The 16,467-nt window shown below is 32.9% G+C and overlaps 2 protein-coding genes across 2 annotated transcripts; one reads left to right on the forward strand and one right to left on the reverse strand.

The window, feature by feature from the left end:
- Window positions 1-2,301: 2,301 nt before the first annotated feature.
- Window positions 2,302-3,168, reverse strand: LOC129884803 (3'-5' exonuclease-like). The gene has a single exon (XM_055959084.1). The coding sequence runs from the start codon at window positions 3,133-3,135 to the stop codon at window positions 2,416-2,418; it is 720 nt and encodes a 239-aa protein (XP_055815059.1). The 5' UTR covers window positions 3,136-3,168; the 3' UTR covers window positions 2,302-2,415.
- A 2,645-nt stretch (window positions 3,169-5,813) lies between these two features.
- LOC129886767 (bax inhibitor 1-like) lies at window positions 5,814-8,893 on the forward strand. Its single transcript, XM_055961607.1, has 5 exons — window positions 5,814-6,030; window positions 6,777-6,920; window positions 7,011-7,102; window positions 8,175-8,364; window positions 8,493-8,893. Exons 1-5 carry the CDS (start codon window positions 5,902-5,904, stop codon window positions 8,682-8,684), a joined length of 747 nt encoding a protein of 248 aa, XP_055817582.1. The 5' UTR covers window positions 5,814-5,901; the 3' UTR covers window positions 8,685-8,893.
- Window positions 8,894-16,467: the final 7,574 nt, after the last annotated feature.

Genomic DNA, 16,467 nt, shown 5'->3' on the forward strand with positions numbered 1-16,467 from the left:
GAGATTGAGGAATCGAGATTTTTCTATTTCGTAATCTCGTTACTGATAGTTGTATCAGGAGATCTACTTGGAATCGATTTGTTTGACAGTTTCTTCTAGTTCAACTAAGAATAAGGCAACATTCTACTTGCTTTACTTAATTGTCCTTTCTTCTGTAGCAAGTTTACTCTGGCTTTACTTTACATTACCAATGAGAGTGGTACGTGATCTATGTCTTGTAGATTTTCTTCTAATTTGTTAAATTATTATTGAAGTCGCTTCTTATATCGTAAAGGTTCTGTCTATGCAGAATCAAAGGGTCTCACTATTGATGATTACTATCTTTTTCTTCGGTGCTTTTATTGGCTTTTATACCAATTATCTCTTCGAAAGCCATCAAAATAAGACTCAGAAAGATGCTAAGCATTGTTCAGATATCTTCTGTTGAAGTTTTATATGGTTTCTTTTACTGCTTTCTTGGCATATCATATCAGCAGGAACCTGATTTTGTAATCTTCAATTGTGTACAGAGAAAGGCTTTTTGCTGATTGGTATATACTTGTAATCCCATTATCCTTAATAATCATTAGATCTACTCGAAATCCTTACTGGAAAAATTGGTATCCTTGTAGTCTTGTAGAAACTATTGTTTTCCATCTTCAATTAGAATGACTACTCTCTGTGAGATTCTTTCATAAGGATTTGTGTGAACAAGGGCATAACAGTTGAGGAATTAGACATTTTGTATCATTCTTGCACGCAATTAGCTAAATGTGTCTACTAGGATCCCGTAGGTTTTGGACAAAACCTGGAATGTCTGGAAAATTGTGCATTAATGGCATGATCGATCACCTAGGCCTTGACAGTTCAGAACTCGCATTTAGCTTAGCGAATCAATGAGAAACATTGAACAATATGACTAACATTGGGTGTTAGAATGTTGGTCTGTTGTTAGGTTATAAGCTCATGACTTGTACTTCAGATTCCTATACCCTGCAATTACTTATATCTTTCATGGATTTAGGGGACTTGACTGGAATTACAGTTAGAAAATTGTATCTCACAATTATGTGTATTCTTGGCTAGTAGTATATGTGATAGCACATAGAAATTTAACAATATAATGACCAGATTGTGAAAGAGTTCTGCATTTGCACCAAGTATGGCTCATCAATGAGTGAAAAACATGACCAAATTATGAAGAGTGCACTTGCATAGTTTACCACTGATTCCTGAAGTCTTTTCTAATATGACAAAAGACATTTGCTTGCTCTTTCAATTCCTACATTATATTGCATCTAAATGAATTCAACAGAAGTTACTTTGCTCCTTCTGTATGTGTAATTAATTAGCTTTTGTTGTTCCGTGTTCCTTAAGTTTGATGAAAATTGCTTTGTATATTCCTTAGCAATTAATTGTATATTCCAGCGTTCCCCAATTTTAGCTAGAAATCCGGTTAGTTTTACTCCTGATATCAATTTTTCGAAAACCACTTTTCGTTTATTGAGGAAAGTGTTATGACGGAAGGACACAAATCCGAAAATAAAGAAAATTAAGAACACCAAATTTAACATGGAAAACCCTTCAAATCGAAGTTAACAACCACGGGATCGCGAGATTCGAATTGCCCCACTATAATAATAAGAGAGTTACAAATATTTCTCCTAAATGGCTACACAATAATTGTCAAGCAAGGAGAAGCAATAGTTACACCAACAAAAGTAATAGAAAGAAAAACCATCCAAAACAAAGCTACTGTTCGAGACCTAAAACAAGGTGTTTCTGACCTTCAAATCCGATCTTCACCTCTCAAATCAAACACTAAGATGTTAGGAACATTCAGTAAGAAATTTAACCCGATCCAACAGTTAATAAATCGGCAAATGTAATTTGAAGGTAGCTGGCCGGAGAGGCTAAACTGCTGCGGAAAACACCCTTTTCTTCTATCCTCTCTTGTTGAAAGCTCTTTCAAAAACCTCTCTTACGTGCCTAATGTCTCTGAAAGACACTACCAATGAGTAATTGCATAATTCTCTCAAATCATACTTTTTCTTAAAGCCAAAATCAACTTCAAATAGAATTATAATTCCAATCTTTTTCCAAATAGAATTGGGAACCAAATTAGGAGAATTATTCTAATTATATTACAAATAGAATTAGGCCATGGCCTTTGGCCGGAAATTTTGGGAAAATAAATAACAGAAAGGAATTCTCATTTGATAAAATTTCGAATTGAAGTTATACTCTATGGAGGAGACTGAACCAATTTAAGTTACATTCTGTTTATTATTAACAACAACGATATATGCACGTAGTAATAAATTTTCAAGAAACTGGAAAAAATTTATACAATATACAAACTGCTACTATTACAAAGATTCTAGAAAAGAAACAAATTTCCAAAGTTCTTTCACTTTATGGTATTGTATTTCATATTCAAAACAGAGCAAGTGTTCGAAACATCCCCTGTGTATCTTGCAGCAACAACAATGGCGGTTGATGATGGCAATTCAAATATTTCCTCTTAACAACACGAGGGTGGTTCTCTCTCTCTCTTTCCCACACTAAATTAAACAAATTCTTCCCAATCTCAAACGACGCAAAAGCATCGATTGCAGCATATTCAACTTGTTCATACACCAATTCCTCTGCATCCCACTTACTCAATGTCACATTCAATGGCTTCTCCATCACTTTCCCAAGCACCTCTCTCGCCATTCTCTTCAATCCCATTTTCCCATACACTTCCTCTCCATAAATCGACAATGCCAATCGATTCAAATCCACAGTATTCGACACAAACAACTTATGATCGCGAAGCAATTTGTCCGCGTCTCCTTTAACCCCGACCCCAACAAACTTGAAATTCGGGTCCCCAAGAAAGTTCACGAGGAATCCTGGAACTGCGTCTTTGTGGAGGAGTTGGAATAGTAAGCAACGTCGTCCTACACAGAGCTGGAGGAGAGCAACTGGGTGATTTTCCTCTGGCTTGAAACAGGGTAGCCACTCGATATCGAGACCAACGAGAAGCTTGTGGAGCCTTCGACGATGGGTATGCACAGTTTGCAGAATCCAGTCGTTAACAACAAAGGCGTTTTTAGTCACAGTGACTTCAAGTTCATCATTGTAGAATTTGACTTCGTAAATCTCAGCCATTACTTGAAAATTTTATTAATGTAGTTTTTGTGAAATAATTCATTCATGAAAATTGACGCCTATATATAACAGTTTAGAGACATTAATAAGAGTTCTCCAAAAGTTTCCTAAATTGTTATTCCTATTTTTTCCTTAAACCGAATCCTAACTTGTATTGGTTTAATAAAAAGTTTCTTAATATGTAAAAGAAAAGTTTCCTAATATGTTTATCGGATTAGTAATTAAAATTAAAGGTAGTTATATTTTGATTTAATTTTGGATATGCATTTATATTTTAAAATTAAATACTTATCTTTTTATACTATTAAAAATTTATACTTGTACCTTCTATGAGAATATATACCTAACTAAATATATTAAAAGATAAATTATTTTTACATAATTATTTATTATGAAATTTTAGAAATAGGTAGAAATAAAATATATCCATGCCTTTGATTAATATTTAATACCACAATTGTGGTGTAGACAATTTTGAGAAATTTTTGTCTAACCTTAGATTTCTCTCAATTCAAGACATCGATTTATATTTATAATTAATTAAAAGGGTCACTACTTTTTTTCTTAGTCAAACAACCCACCTTTTAAATTAGCTCAATGTACTTGTGATTTGAAATTAAATTAAATTAATTATGGGTGATTAGTTCTCATCTTTTAAAAAAATACAAATAACTTAATTGGATTTAGCAGGGTATCTACTATTTCCTCTGTCACATATTAGATGGACACTTTCTATTTTACACGGGGATTAAGAAATTATTAATAGATTGATTACTTTTACTATTTTGCTCTTTGTTCATATCAATGCAATATACATAAAGTATAAAAGTAGCTAATATTGGGAATTGTTCAGATTTTAAAAGTCATATTAATTGTAGGGGTAAAATGGAAAAAAATTAATTAATTATATCTTGATTTAGTAAGTGATCAAGTAATATGGGACAAATATTTTTAGTAAGATGCCATCTAATATGGGATGGAGGGAGTACCTCCCAATAATATAGGTACCGAGTAATTCGGTCCGCCTAGGTTGAGAAGGTTGGTGCCTTGGAATTTCATTCGATAGCCTTTCTTGAGCCGAATTTAGCGAAAATAATCTCTTCTCCTTTTTAGATAGAGATAATATCTGCGTACACATTAATAATTGTTAAAATGACTTGATGATAAGATTTTTTTAATCTTTTTTTTTTCATCCGATATTTGATATTTGTATTAGAGCCCCAATGAATTTAAATTCACGCCATGTAAGATCCATTTAAGAGGGAAGCAAGCATATTTTAGGAGGCTACATTAATTCTCCTAATATCACTTACCATATATTTTTTCCTTACCTTATATCTTAGGACTCATTAATTTTTCATGATTTCAAAATCTCAAGTTAATACTTTCTTCGTCCCTTTTAGTTGTCATGATTAGATTTTGCACAACCTTTAAGAAAATATTAATTAAGAGCATTATTTGACTAATATACCCCTTATTAATTCTTTAATCTATATTTATTTACGTGCCTCTTAATTCTAGAATAATTAATGTTAATGACAAAGTTGGAAAAAGATAATTAATTTCTCTCTTGATTATTTAAATTGACAACTATTTTGGGACAAATATTTTTAATAAACATGACAACTAATATAAAACGGAGGGGAGTATTATAAAGATAATTATATAATAATTTAAAAAATAGCAAATAATAATTTTGTCTATTACTAACGTACCTTTTACGAATAATGAAAGATTCATTCTCCAATTCAATATAAAACATAAATAAAGAATTTAATTTTATATTTATCATTATAAACAATTCTAACCAAATGATTATCAAAAGTCTACATGGGCCTTACATTATCCGAAGTCTTCTTTACTGTAAGACAAGATGAAAGTCATCAAATTCAGAAAGTAATCGTAAAAAATTATAACATATATTTTATCACTTTTTTTTGTGGAAAAATACGCACTAAAGGCTGAAAAGAGAACATAGTAGCTAAGAATAAAAAGAGTATAATGATATAACAATACAATGACTTAAAAAAAAATTAAAGATAGAGTACTAAATTCATGTTGAAGGAGAGGTGACTACATTAGGATCTTATAATATGACTCTACATATGTATCTTGTTCAAATAACAATTCTAGTTTATCAACGTATTTTTCAAGGCAAAATCATTTGGTTAGAATTGTTTACATTTTCCGATCTTGTCCTTTTATGACTCTTATTAACATTATAACATAAATAAATAATTAAAGGCATAGCTAATTTATTTTTTTTAAAGTAAAGAAATAATTAAAAAATAATAATAAAAAGATCATACTGGCTAAAAAAAATTTCTTAACGAAGGACAAAGTTTAATCAACAATTCTAATAACATTCATGGTTTTAATCAACATTTCTAAGACCATAAGTTTCATGTCTTAGAAATTAAATTACTTTAAATAGACAGCGAACATTTTTCGTTTTCGAATGAAGCAGTGATATTAATTTATAAAAATAAAAAGGGGAAAAAGAAAACAGAAATTCCCCTTTCCCGCCAACGACCTGAGCCTGGAGATTGTTTTCCTTTTTCTCCTTTGACGAAAGTACCCCTGCAATATCCCCAAAACTCAGCCCATAACTGATAGGTAGAACCGTAAATATACCCGAACTGAAGAAAGGCGAGGGGCAGTCGTTCTTAACGAACTCTTCTGTGTATAACAAACTATAAACACAGCTCACGTTTCTCATTCTTCTTCATCAAATTTCCTATTCCGTTTTCTCTCTGAAACAAAAACATGAAGTTCTCAGATATGAAACTGCATGCAACAAATGCTGTGAGAGCTTACTTCATAAGGAATTGGACAAGAGAAGACCTGATGAATTCTGGAGAAATTCCCGAGCACGCTCACACAAGCTTGAAGACGGTACATTCATTCTTACGGTTATATATTTTCCTTATATTTGATCACAATCACAAATGTAAGAATTATTGTTCTACTTGAATAAAATGTCGATTATGAAAAAAATTGTTATCGAGAGATTGAGGAATCGGGATTTTTCTATTTCGTAATCTCGTTACTGATAGCTGTATCAGGAGATCTACTTGGAATCGGTTTGTTTTACAGTTTTACTTAATTCTTCAGGATTCATGATGAATTTTGATTTTTCTGAATATTTTACATGTATTACCGTAATTTTTTTTCTTCTTTTGTACTTGCTTTACTTAATTCTTCAGGATTCATGATGAATTTCGATTTTTCTGAATATTTTACAAGTATTACCGTAATTTTTTTTTTCTTTTCTACTTGCTTATGCTGTTAGTGATAATCTGACAAAACGATTGGAGTAACATGCAACTATTCTTAAGCATTTCGAGTCAAGCTTGGTATTGAAACCTTGCTCCCTATTCAGTCTTGAAAGTTGTTTTTGAATAGTTTAAATGAAATTGAAAGGTGCCAAGTGCAATCAAGCTTCCCAAAATGAATGCATTTCATATAATTTTGGACGGAGGGATTAATTTGTTTCATGCAATTTCAGGTTTCAGCATCTTGTGTTTGATCTTTTCTTTCTTTGCAAAACCTAGTAGCTGGAAAAGATGCATTTTCGCTTTTGCTTCCAACTATTGGATTCTCCTTTTTTCCTGTGATTGATTAGTTTGCTGAAAATATAGGTGTATCTTACTCTCTTTTGTACCATGTGGAGCTTTACTTTTGGATCCTTCTTGCACTTGATCTGGGAAGTGGGAGGGCGGTTCACAGTCCTCTCTTCTGTAGCAAGTTTTCTCTGTCTTTACTTTACATCACCATTGAGAGTGGTACGTGATCTGTGTCTTGTAGATTTTCCTCCTAGTTGTTGATTTATTATTGAAGTCGCTTCTTATATCGTAAATCTTCTGTCAATGCAGAGGACGAGGGTTTCACTCTTGATCTATGCAGCCTGTACCTTGGGTGCTTCTTTTGACCTTTTTACCAAATATCTCTTTGATATGAATCTAATGTAAGACTCAAAAGATGCTAAACATTGTTCAGATATCTGCTGTTGAAGTTTTATGTGGTTGTTTTTACTGCTTTCTTGTCATATCATATTATCAGGAACTTGATTTTTGTAGTCTTTAATTGTGTGCAGAGAAAAGCTTGTTGCTGATTGGTATATATACTTGTGATTACTTTATCCTTAATACTCATTTGATCTGCTCGAAATCCTAACTGGAAAAATTGGCATCCTTGTAGAAACTATTGTTTTTCATCTTTAATTAGAATGACTATCTACTCTGTAAATTCTTTCATAAGGTCTTGTGAGACAATGGCATTGGAGTGAATGAATTTGACATTTTGTATCATTCTTGCACGCAGTTAGCTAAAAGTGGCAACTAGGATCACATAGGTTTTGGAGAACCTGGAATGTCTGAAAATTTGTGCATTAATAGAATGATCGATCACCTAGGTCTTCACAGTTCAGAATTAGCATTATGCTTAGCATATGAATGGGAAATATTGAGCAATATGAGCATTGGGTGTAAGAATGTTGGTCTGTTGTTAGGTTATAAGCTATTGTTTTTGGACTTGTAAATTGATGATGACCTGTACTTCAGATTCCTATACCCTGAAATTACTTATATCTGTCATGGATTTAGGGGATTTTACTGGAGTTACAGTTAGAAAATTATATCTCACCATTATGTGCATTTTTGGCAAGAAGTATATGTTATAGAACATAGAAATTTAGCAATATGATGACCAGGTTGTGAAGGAGTTCTGCACTTGCACCAAGTATGGCCATATGGGCTCATGAATGAGTGAAACTAAGAAACATGACGATTATTATGAAGAGTGCACTTAAAATAATTTACCACTAAGTTCCTGAAGTCATTTCTAATATGACAAAGACATTAGTTTACTCTTTCAATTTCTACATTATATTGCCTCTTAATGAATTTAATAGCAGTTACTTTGCTCCTTCTATATGTGTAGTTGATTATCTATCGTTGTTCTGTGTTCCTTATTTGAAGAATATTCTGATAATTTGAAAAATATCTAACTTCAGAAAGCGTTCCTTGCTTGCTCTCCAGCCTTGTTGTCAGCCTTTTGGCAGGTCCAACACTTGCCATTGGAACTGTCTGGCTTGAATCTTTGTTAACGAGGGAAAGGAGTGACATCTACATGGGCTGCCTGACTTATTCTTGGGCTCTAATGTTCACCACCTTTGTTGCTAGTACTTCAGATTTCCTTGACAGCCACGCTGCTCATTGGATGTTAAAGGTAAGCTGTAGTATGCATACAATGTGCTCACACATATCCTATAACACAGTTCCCATGGTAATAAATCATTACTTCTGTCTAATGAATGAATAATATGACTGACTTGATGAGAGTACTGCTTATTATAGGTATGCATTGTGCTTCCATTGTTCTTGGGGTACCTTGTGGCATATAGCCAAGAGATCGTGTATGATGCTCACTTTGGAGAAATTAACTTTGTCAATCGCACTCTCACCATCTTCTTCCATTTACCGGGTATAGTGGTCCATGCTGCAAGACTATGCCTGGGTGCAGAAATTGAGCAACACAGACAGAATTAATGCTGATACACTTGGAACTATAAAATAAACAGAGAGTAGAATACAGATGGGGAACTGTAAATGATGAAAGTATTCCTTTGTGGCTACATTTTACTCATTGAATTTGAAATTTGTTAGTCTGAAGCCAAGTGCTTTGAATATTTCTTGGCAAATAATTTCCATAAGGTGGGAGGTTCCACCCTCCTTCTAGCTAGAAATCCGGTTTTCTAGATATATTTTGCTAGCTAAAAATTGTCCCACTTTTGGTTAAACAAATACCTTTTAAATATTTCAGTCTTTTAACAAATAAAATATTTATTGGCACCTTTTTAGCGAACACACAAACGATTTGTTATCTATTTCATTTTCTAGGAAAATATTTTCTTCATTTCCAAACACAACCAAAATATACATTTTCTTCATTTTCAAACACAACTAAAATATACGTCGACTTTCTTTATAGTGAACTGGAATTCATATGGGTATATTCACGAGTCGAAAAGCATAATGATAGAATTTGAACTTGCATTATATTATTATTGCTAATAAATAAATAAAGAAAAAAACACCTTTTCAACATAATTCACCAAAAACTAATGCTTCAAGCAAAGATCTTCTCAGGCTCTCGATTTCAACGCACCCAATGGAGTAACACATGAAAGCAATAGATTCGAGGAAATATTCATCGCAACTGATAAGTTTAGATTTAGTTTTAAAGTTGTGAAACTGCGATATGAATTATGATTAGCGTATTATTTTTTCTTTGAGGAGTAGTTAAAGGACTTTTTTTTTTTAATGAGAAATGCAATTGTTCCACATGAGTAATTTAAAAAGACAAACGAGGAAAGGGAAACCTTCCCGCCAACGACCTGAGTCTGGAGATTCTTCTTCAAATTTCTTGACGAAATTACCCTCATCTTATTCCCAAACTGTAAGGTAAAACCGTAAATATCTCAAATAGAGTAATGGCAAGGGCAATCGTTGGTAATGAACTCTTCTCTGCAAAACTATAAAAACAGCTCACGCTCCTCATTCTTCTTCATCACTTTCCCATTTCCATTTTCTCTCTGGAAAAAAAAAGAGATGAAGGATGAAGTTTTCAGAGATGAAACTCCAGGCGATGAATGCTGTGAAATCGTACTTCAATAGGAACAATGCAAATGATTACAGAAACTTTGAAGAGATATGAAGATACTTTTGTGCAAAAAAATAAACAAGGAGAAGAGTGCTATTTATATGCATCATTCTGTAACAAGAGGAGAAGCAGTGATAGCTGAGATAACAATAGGAATCCTAAGAAAGGGATTCCCTATCACTTACTTGGGATGCCCTATGTTCTATAAAAGGAAGCAGAAAGCATATTATCAGCAGATTTTACCAAAGATTGGTTCAAAAATTCAGGCATGAAAAGGAAAATTACTATCCTATGGAGGAAGAGCTATTCTAATAAAATATGTACTCCAAAACACTCCCATTCATTGCCTGTCAGTCACGAATCCTCCAAAGAATGTATAGAATCAAGCTCAAAAAATGATGGCACAATTTTTGTAAAGTAATTGTGTTGGAAGGAGAGGAAGACATTGGACAAAGTGGAGCAATTTATGCTTGCTAGAGAAAGAAGGGGGACTAGGGTTCAGACTAATAGAAAATATATCAATGGCCCTATTTTGCAAATTATGATGGAATTTTCGAACAAAGACATCACTATGGAGTGAGTATATGAGGAATAAGTATTGTCGAAAGGAGCATGCAAATGAAGTGTCTGGAGAATAGGAAATGAAAGATCACAAGTATGGAAGAAAATGCTACAAGCCAGAGATCTTATTGAGCATCAAATCTTTTGGCTACTAAGAAAGGGATCAACATCCGTGTGGCATGATAACTGGATGGGAATGGGGAGCTTGTACACCATTACAGGAGAAGACTGTGAATGGTAAGACAATTACAAAAGAGTTGATGAATTAGTAAAGAGGAAAAAATGGGACATAGAAGTTTTGAATGATATACTGCCACAAGAGCTCGTAGAGTATATCAGTCATAATATTCAACCTCTTAGACAAATGATTGAGTCAGATAAGCCAGTATGAATGATGGACAATAACAGAACATTTTCTGTGAAATCAACTTGGCAGTATATAAGGCATAAAGAAGGAGAAAACAAAATTTACAAGTGGATCTGGAAAAAAGGCATCCCTTTTAAAGTGGCATTTATAATGTGGAGATTATGAAAGCTCAAACTACCTGTAGATGACAGAGTGAGAAGATGGGGATTGGAAGGTCCATTTAGGTGCTAGTGTTGTGAAAAACCTACTCAGGAGACACTTGCTCATGTACTCATGTGTTCCTGAGATCTTCTTTAGCTAACATGATTTGGTCCTATTTTTGTTCTTTTGCAGGTTTTAACATTGAAGGACTACACTTGAGGGAAGTGATAATGCAATGGTGGGAGACAGATGTTAAAAAGGGAATGAGACTATACTATAGAGTTAACCCTAGCTTTATCATATAGGAACTTTGGAGAAGGAGGAATATAATGAAGCATGAGGGAAAGAAGACATTAATTTAGAGACTTATTCATAATATTACTAGGAACATTTTCATGATGATACAAATGAGGAAGCCTAATATGAAATGTCCTAGTAATTGGCCAGATATAATTAAATAATTAGAAGGTTACAGTCCCAAGATGAAGGTAACAAGAGTATTGTGGGATTTTCCACCAGTAGGCTGGCTAAAATACAATACAGATGGAGATTCGAAGAGAAATCTAGGTATAAGCTCCTATGCCTTTTGTTTGAGGAACAAAAGAGGAGATTTACTGTATGCAGAGGGAGCTATTATTGAAAACACCACTAACAATGTAGAAGAGGCAAATGCGATTCTAGAAGCATGTAAACATAGAAGGCAGGAACAGTACAATAATATAATCATTCAAACAGACTCTATGCTATTGTACAAGATTTTAGAAGAAAAATGGTCATGTCCATGGATAATCACAGAGATGGTAACAGAAATAAAAACACCCTTACAAGACAAACATCATACATTCCAGCACATTCTCAGGGAAGGAAATTAACTAGCAGATTACTTGGCAAATATTGCAATCGATAAAGGAGGGTGAAACTACTAAGATTTCAGCAGTTTGAAAGTAGCAGAAAGAAAAGATCATTAACAGTGATAAACTAAAATGTCCCTATTTAAGAGTAACTCCAGCATATGGATAGAGGGTACAAAGACGTTCAAAGTCTTAGATGTTTTGTTTTTGGTTGTTTGTTTATTTCTTTCCTAGTGGATTGGGCCATGAAGGGAATGGGCTTTGCTCGAGGTGGTGTAAGGTGGTGTTTATAAAATTATGCTCATGACTTCATCAATAAAATACCAAAATTTAATCAATATATATATATATATATATATATATATATATATATATATATATATATATATATATATATATATATATATTATTAAAAGTGGGAAGCTCCAAAGTGAAAAAATTGAATTACCATTTTACCTCTATACTAAATCAAACATCTAATTAATAAAATAATAAATAGTAAAATTTAAATTATCTCAAGGCTTATTAGTAAATTTTTAATTATTTCAAGACTTAATTACACGCTTTAAGGTGATCAAATAAGAAGTTTAGCAGTCCTATTTGTAAGTTTACCTGCATTCTTATTTTAATGCTCCGTCTTCCTATTTTAATGTTAATTGTCTTACTTAGTACTAATTATGATTTATATTTTTCATCTTTTCATTTATTCATGGACTACGCTATTTATATACCAATTTAGAATTGAAGATAGAATTTGAACATACATTTTCACTACTATTTAAGGATTGGATTATTATCATTAGAGAATGAAAGAAATTGCAATTCAACTAGAGAAGAGGATAAATTAAAGAAATCACCACATGTAGGATAGGAAAAAAATGACAAAAGAAGAAAGGAAAGTAAGGAGTAAATAGAAGGAGATTACTGTCTTTTATAATTTCTTTTGCAATTCTAATTAAGTCGGTGTGGTGTTTTGATCTTTTAGCTATTATTATGAGCTTTTGGAATAATATGTATGTATGAAGTTGAAGGTATCACTCTTCTTCTGTGACTTTTATATTTTGGATGTAATTTGCCTTTTTAATTTTATGAATTTTTAAAAGTGTGTCTTCATGTATTATCTAGTTAGCCTTTTAAATCTAAAACTATAGTTAAATGATACAAATGTTTCAAGCTATGTTTCTCATCAAAGTAAAAATAAACAATCTTTTCAATAAGTGTGCGTGTTTTTTTCCCTCCAAACATGAGTACAAAATAATATTTTCAATTATATTAGATCATAAAAAACACACACACAATTAAGAGACTATATTCTCTTAATAACCTTCACATGTTTCTTGTTTGATGGCAAATGCACTATCCATTTTTATGAATTTTATTTAATAAATAAAAATGTAATTAGCAATTTTAATATTGTCAATTTAAGCATTTTCTATTTTATAACACAATCTTAAATATAAAAAAGCTATATAATAATAATACATAATAAACGTACAATATACGTTCCCAACGACTAGTTTTAAGTAAACATAAAACCTTTAATTATTGGATTCACATAAAATTCTGTCTCCCCAAAAAATGGATCCTTCAATAACCTCACCCATCACAAAACTTATTTTAAATTAATGCAACTTTGTGTTTAGCCTATTTATGTAGGGTCCATCCCATAGTCAACATTAGTTGCTAACAAATTTGTCAAAATAGCAATTGCTGAATTGAGAACACTGCAACCAATATTGACGAAAAAATTTGCAAATTGCAAATTACAAACTAACCAATCCTTTGATTGGTTCAACTTGCTGAAAATTTCTTTATAAATAAAGAACATTTTCTTTATCATCAGATATACAATCAAGATAGAGAGAAAAATATTTGAGTTGTGAGGTTTCCATAGATTATATATAAGAAAATAGTCTGTGAAGAAAAATAAAGTGTGAGCGATATTTTTGTAAGATGGTAAATCAAAAGAGTGTTATTCATTTTGAGTGTGTGGTAGTCTTTTTTGAGTGTTGTACTCGGTACTATCCAGTGTAAAATTTCTTACTATAATGATATCAGTTGCTCTTTTTGGCCCGTGATTTTTTCCTTATTTAAAAAGATTTCCACATAAAATTCTTGGTGTCATTATTTTTCTATTTTATTTCATTATTTTGACCACATATATTTTATTGTTAGTCCTCATTTTTTCAACAAACTGGTATCAGAGCAAGGTTTTATCTGAGTATGCTTTGTGGTTACAGCATAGTCTGAACTTTCACATCAGAAAAGATTTACTTTGATTTGATATAGTTATATTTTTTGGGAGAAAAAAGATGAAAGCCAACACTAGTAGAATGGTTACTTTGAATTGTGTTAATTATGCCATTTGAAAGGGGAAAATGGAAGACTTATTTTATGTCAAGAATTTTTATCAACTAATCTTACCACTGTAAAGTCTGATAATAAAACAGATGAAGAATGGAATCTGTTGCACAGACAGGTGTGTGGATTTATTAGGCAATGTGTTGATGATAATGTATTGAACCATATTTCTGGGGAGACACATGCTCATACCCTATGGGAGCATCTTGAAAGCTTATATGCTCGGAAGACTGAGAACAACAAAATATTCTTAATAAAGCAAATGTTAAGTTTAAAATATCATGATGGCTCTCCGATGACAAATCACCTGAATAATTTTCAGGAAATTATGAACCAGTTATCTGCTATGTGAATTAAATTTGACGAACAAATTCAAGGCTTGCTTCTACTTGGTTTCCTACCAGACTCTTGGAAAACATTTAGAACTTCATTGTTAAATTCTACTCCAAATGGTATGATCTCTATGGATTCCGAAAAGAGTAGTATCTTGAACGAAGAGATGAGAAGAAAATTTTAAGGTTTTTTTTCTTCGTCGGATGTCCTAGTAACTGACTCCAACGGGTGAAATAAAAATTGTGATTCTCAGAATAAAGAACATAGTAGGAGCAAATCCAGAGGCAGACTTAGGGATATTGAGTGCCATCATTATAGCATGAAAGGGCACACAAAGAAGTTCTGCCGGAAATTGAAAAGGGAGAACAAAAACAAATAAGAAAATAAAGAAGATGACAATGAAAATTGCCTAGCCACCGTCTCCACCTAAGATCTTGTTACAGTCCTTGATGTAAATCTGATAAATGTTGCTTGTGATGAGTCAAGCTGGGTTGTGGACACTGTGTCGCATCTCATGTGACATCAAAAAAGGAATTTTTCTCTTCCTATACTCCTAGTGACTTTAGAACCTTGAGTATGGGTAATGAGATTGTATTTAAGGTAGTTGGTGTTGGTACAATCTATTTGAAAACTATATTGGCACTAAACTAGTTTTGAACAATGTAAAACATGCACCTGATGTTCGTCTGCACCTAATTTCTGTTGGTGTTCTAGATGATGAAGGATATGTTAGTACCAATGGTGGTGGAAAATGGAAACTTATTAAGGGTTTCTTGGTTGTGTCTTGTGGTAACAAACGTCGCGGTCTATACTGGACTACGACTTCTACTTATGCCAATATGGTGAATGAAGTTGAGAGTGATAACTCCTCAACGTTGTGGCATAAGAGGCTTAGCCACATCAGTGAGAAAAGACTCAATGTTTTGGCCAAGAAGAAATTATTGTCTGATTTCCAAAGTGCTAAATTAGAAAAGTATAAGCGCTGCTTGGCTGAAAAATAAAATAGGGTCTCCTTTAAGTCCAACCCTCCTTCAAGAAAGACAGAGTTACTTGAGTTGGTGCACTCTGATTTATGTGGTCCAATGAAGATAAAGACTCTGGGTGGTGCACTCTACTTTGCCACTTTCATTGATGACTGCTCAAGAAAGCTTTGGATTTATGTATTGAAGACTAAAGATCAAGTGTTGGGTGTCTTTAAGCAGTTTCAGGCTTCAGTTGAAAGAAAAACTGGAAGAAAACTGAAATGTATTTGTACTGATAATGGTGGTGAATATTGTGGACCATTTGAAGAATACTGCAAGCATCAAGGTATTAGACACCAGAAGACTCCTCCTAAGACTCCTCAACTTAATGGGTTGGATGAGAGGATGAATAGAATATTGATGGAAAGAGTTAGATGTTTGCTTTCTGAAGCAAAGTTGCCAAACTCCTTTTGGGGTGATGCCTTATTGATCACTGCACATGTTATTAACTTATCTCCTACTGTTGCTTTGCAAAGTTATGTTCCAAATAGAGTTTGGTATGAAAATGATGTTTCTTATGACCACTTGAAAGTATTTGGTTGCAAATGTTTTATAGATGTGCCGAAAGATGAGAGGTCAAAGTTAGATACCAAGATAAAGAAATACATCTTTGTTGGATATGGCCTTGATAAATTTGGTTATAGGCTATATGATCCAATTGAGAAGAAACTTGCGAAAAGTCGCGATATTGTCTTCATGGAAAATCAAATCATTGAAGATATTGACAAAATAGAGAAGCTAAAATCTTCAAGTTTAGATGGAGTAGTCCATCTTGATCACGTTCCTCATACAAGTGTGAATGACGTTGGTGGGCTTGATGATTATGGTGATGCTCAGAATCAAGTCCAGATCAATATATTGATGTTGATGATGACAATGTTGTTATTGATGATACTCCTGCTCATGAAGTTGTGACGAATCAAATATTCCTCTTAGGAGGTCCACAAGACAGCGTATTCCTTTCTCTCGCTATTCACCTAATGAGTATGTGCTACTCACTGATGGGGGTGAACCAGAGTATTATGAGAAGGCC

Source organism: Solanum dulcamara, chromosome 4 (genome assembly GCF_947179165.1).
Source record: "Solanum dulcamara chromosome 4, daSolDulc1.2, whole genome shotgun sequence".
NCBI classification, from domain to species: Eukaryota; Viridiplantae; Streptophyta; class Magnoliopsida; order Solanales; family Solanaceae; genus Solanum; species Solanum dulcamara.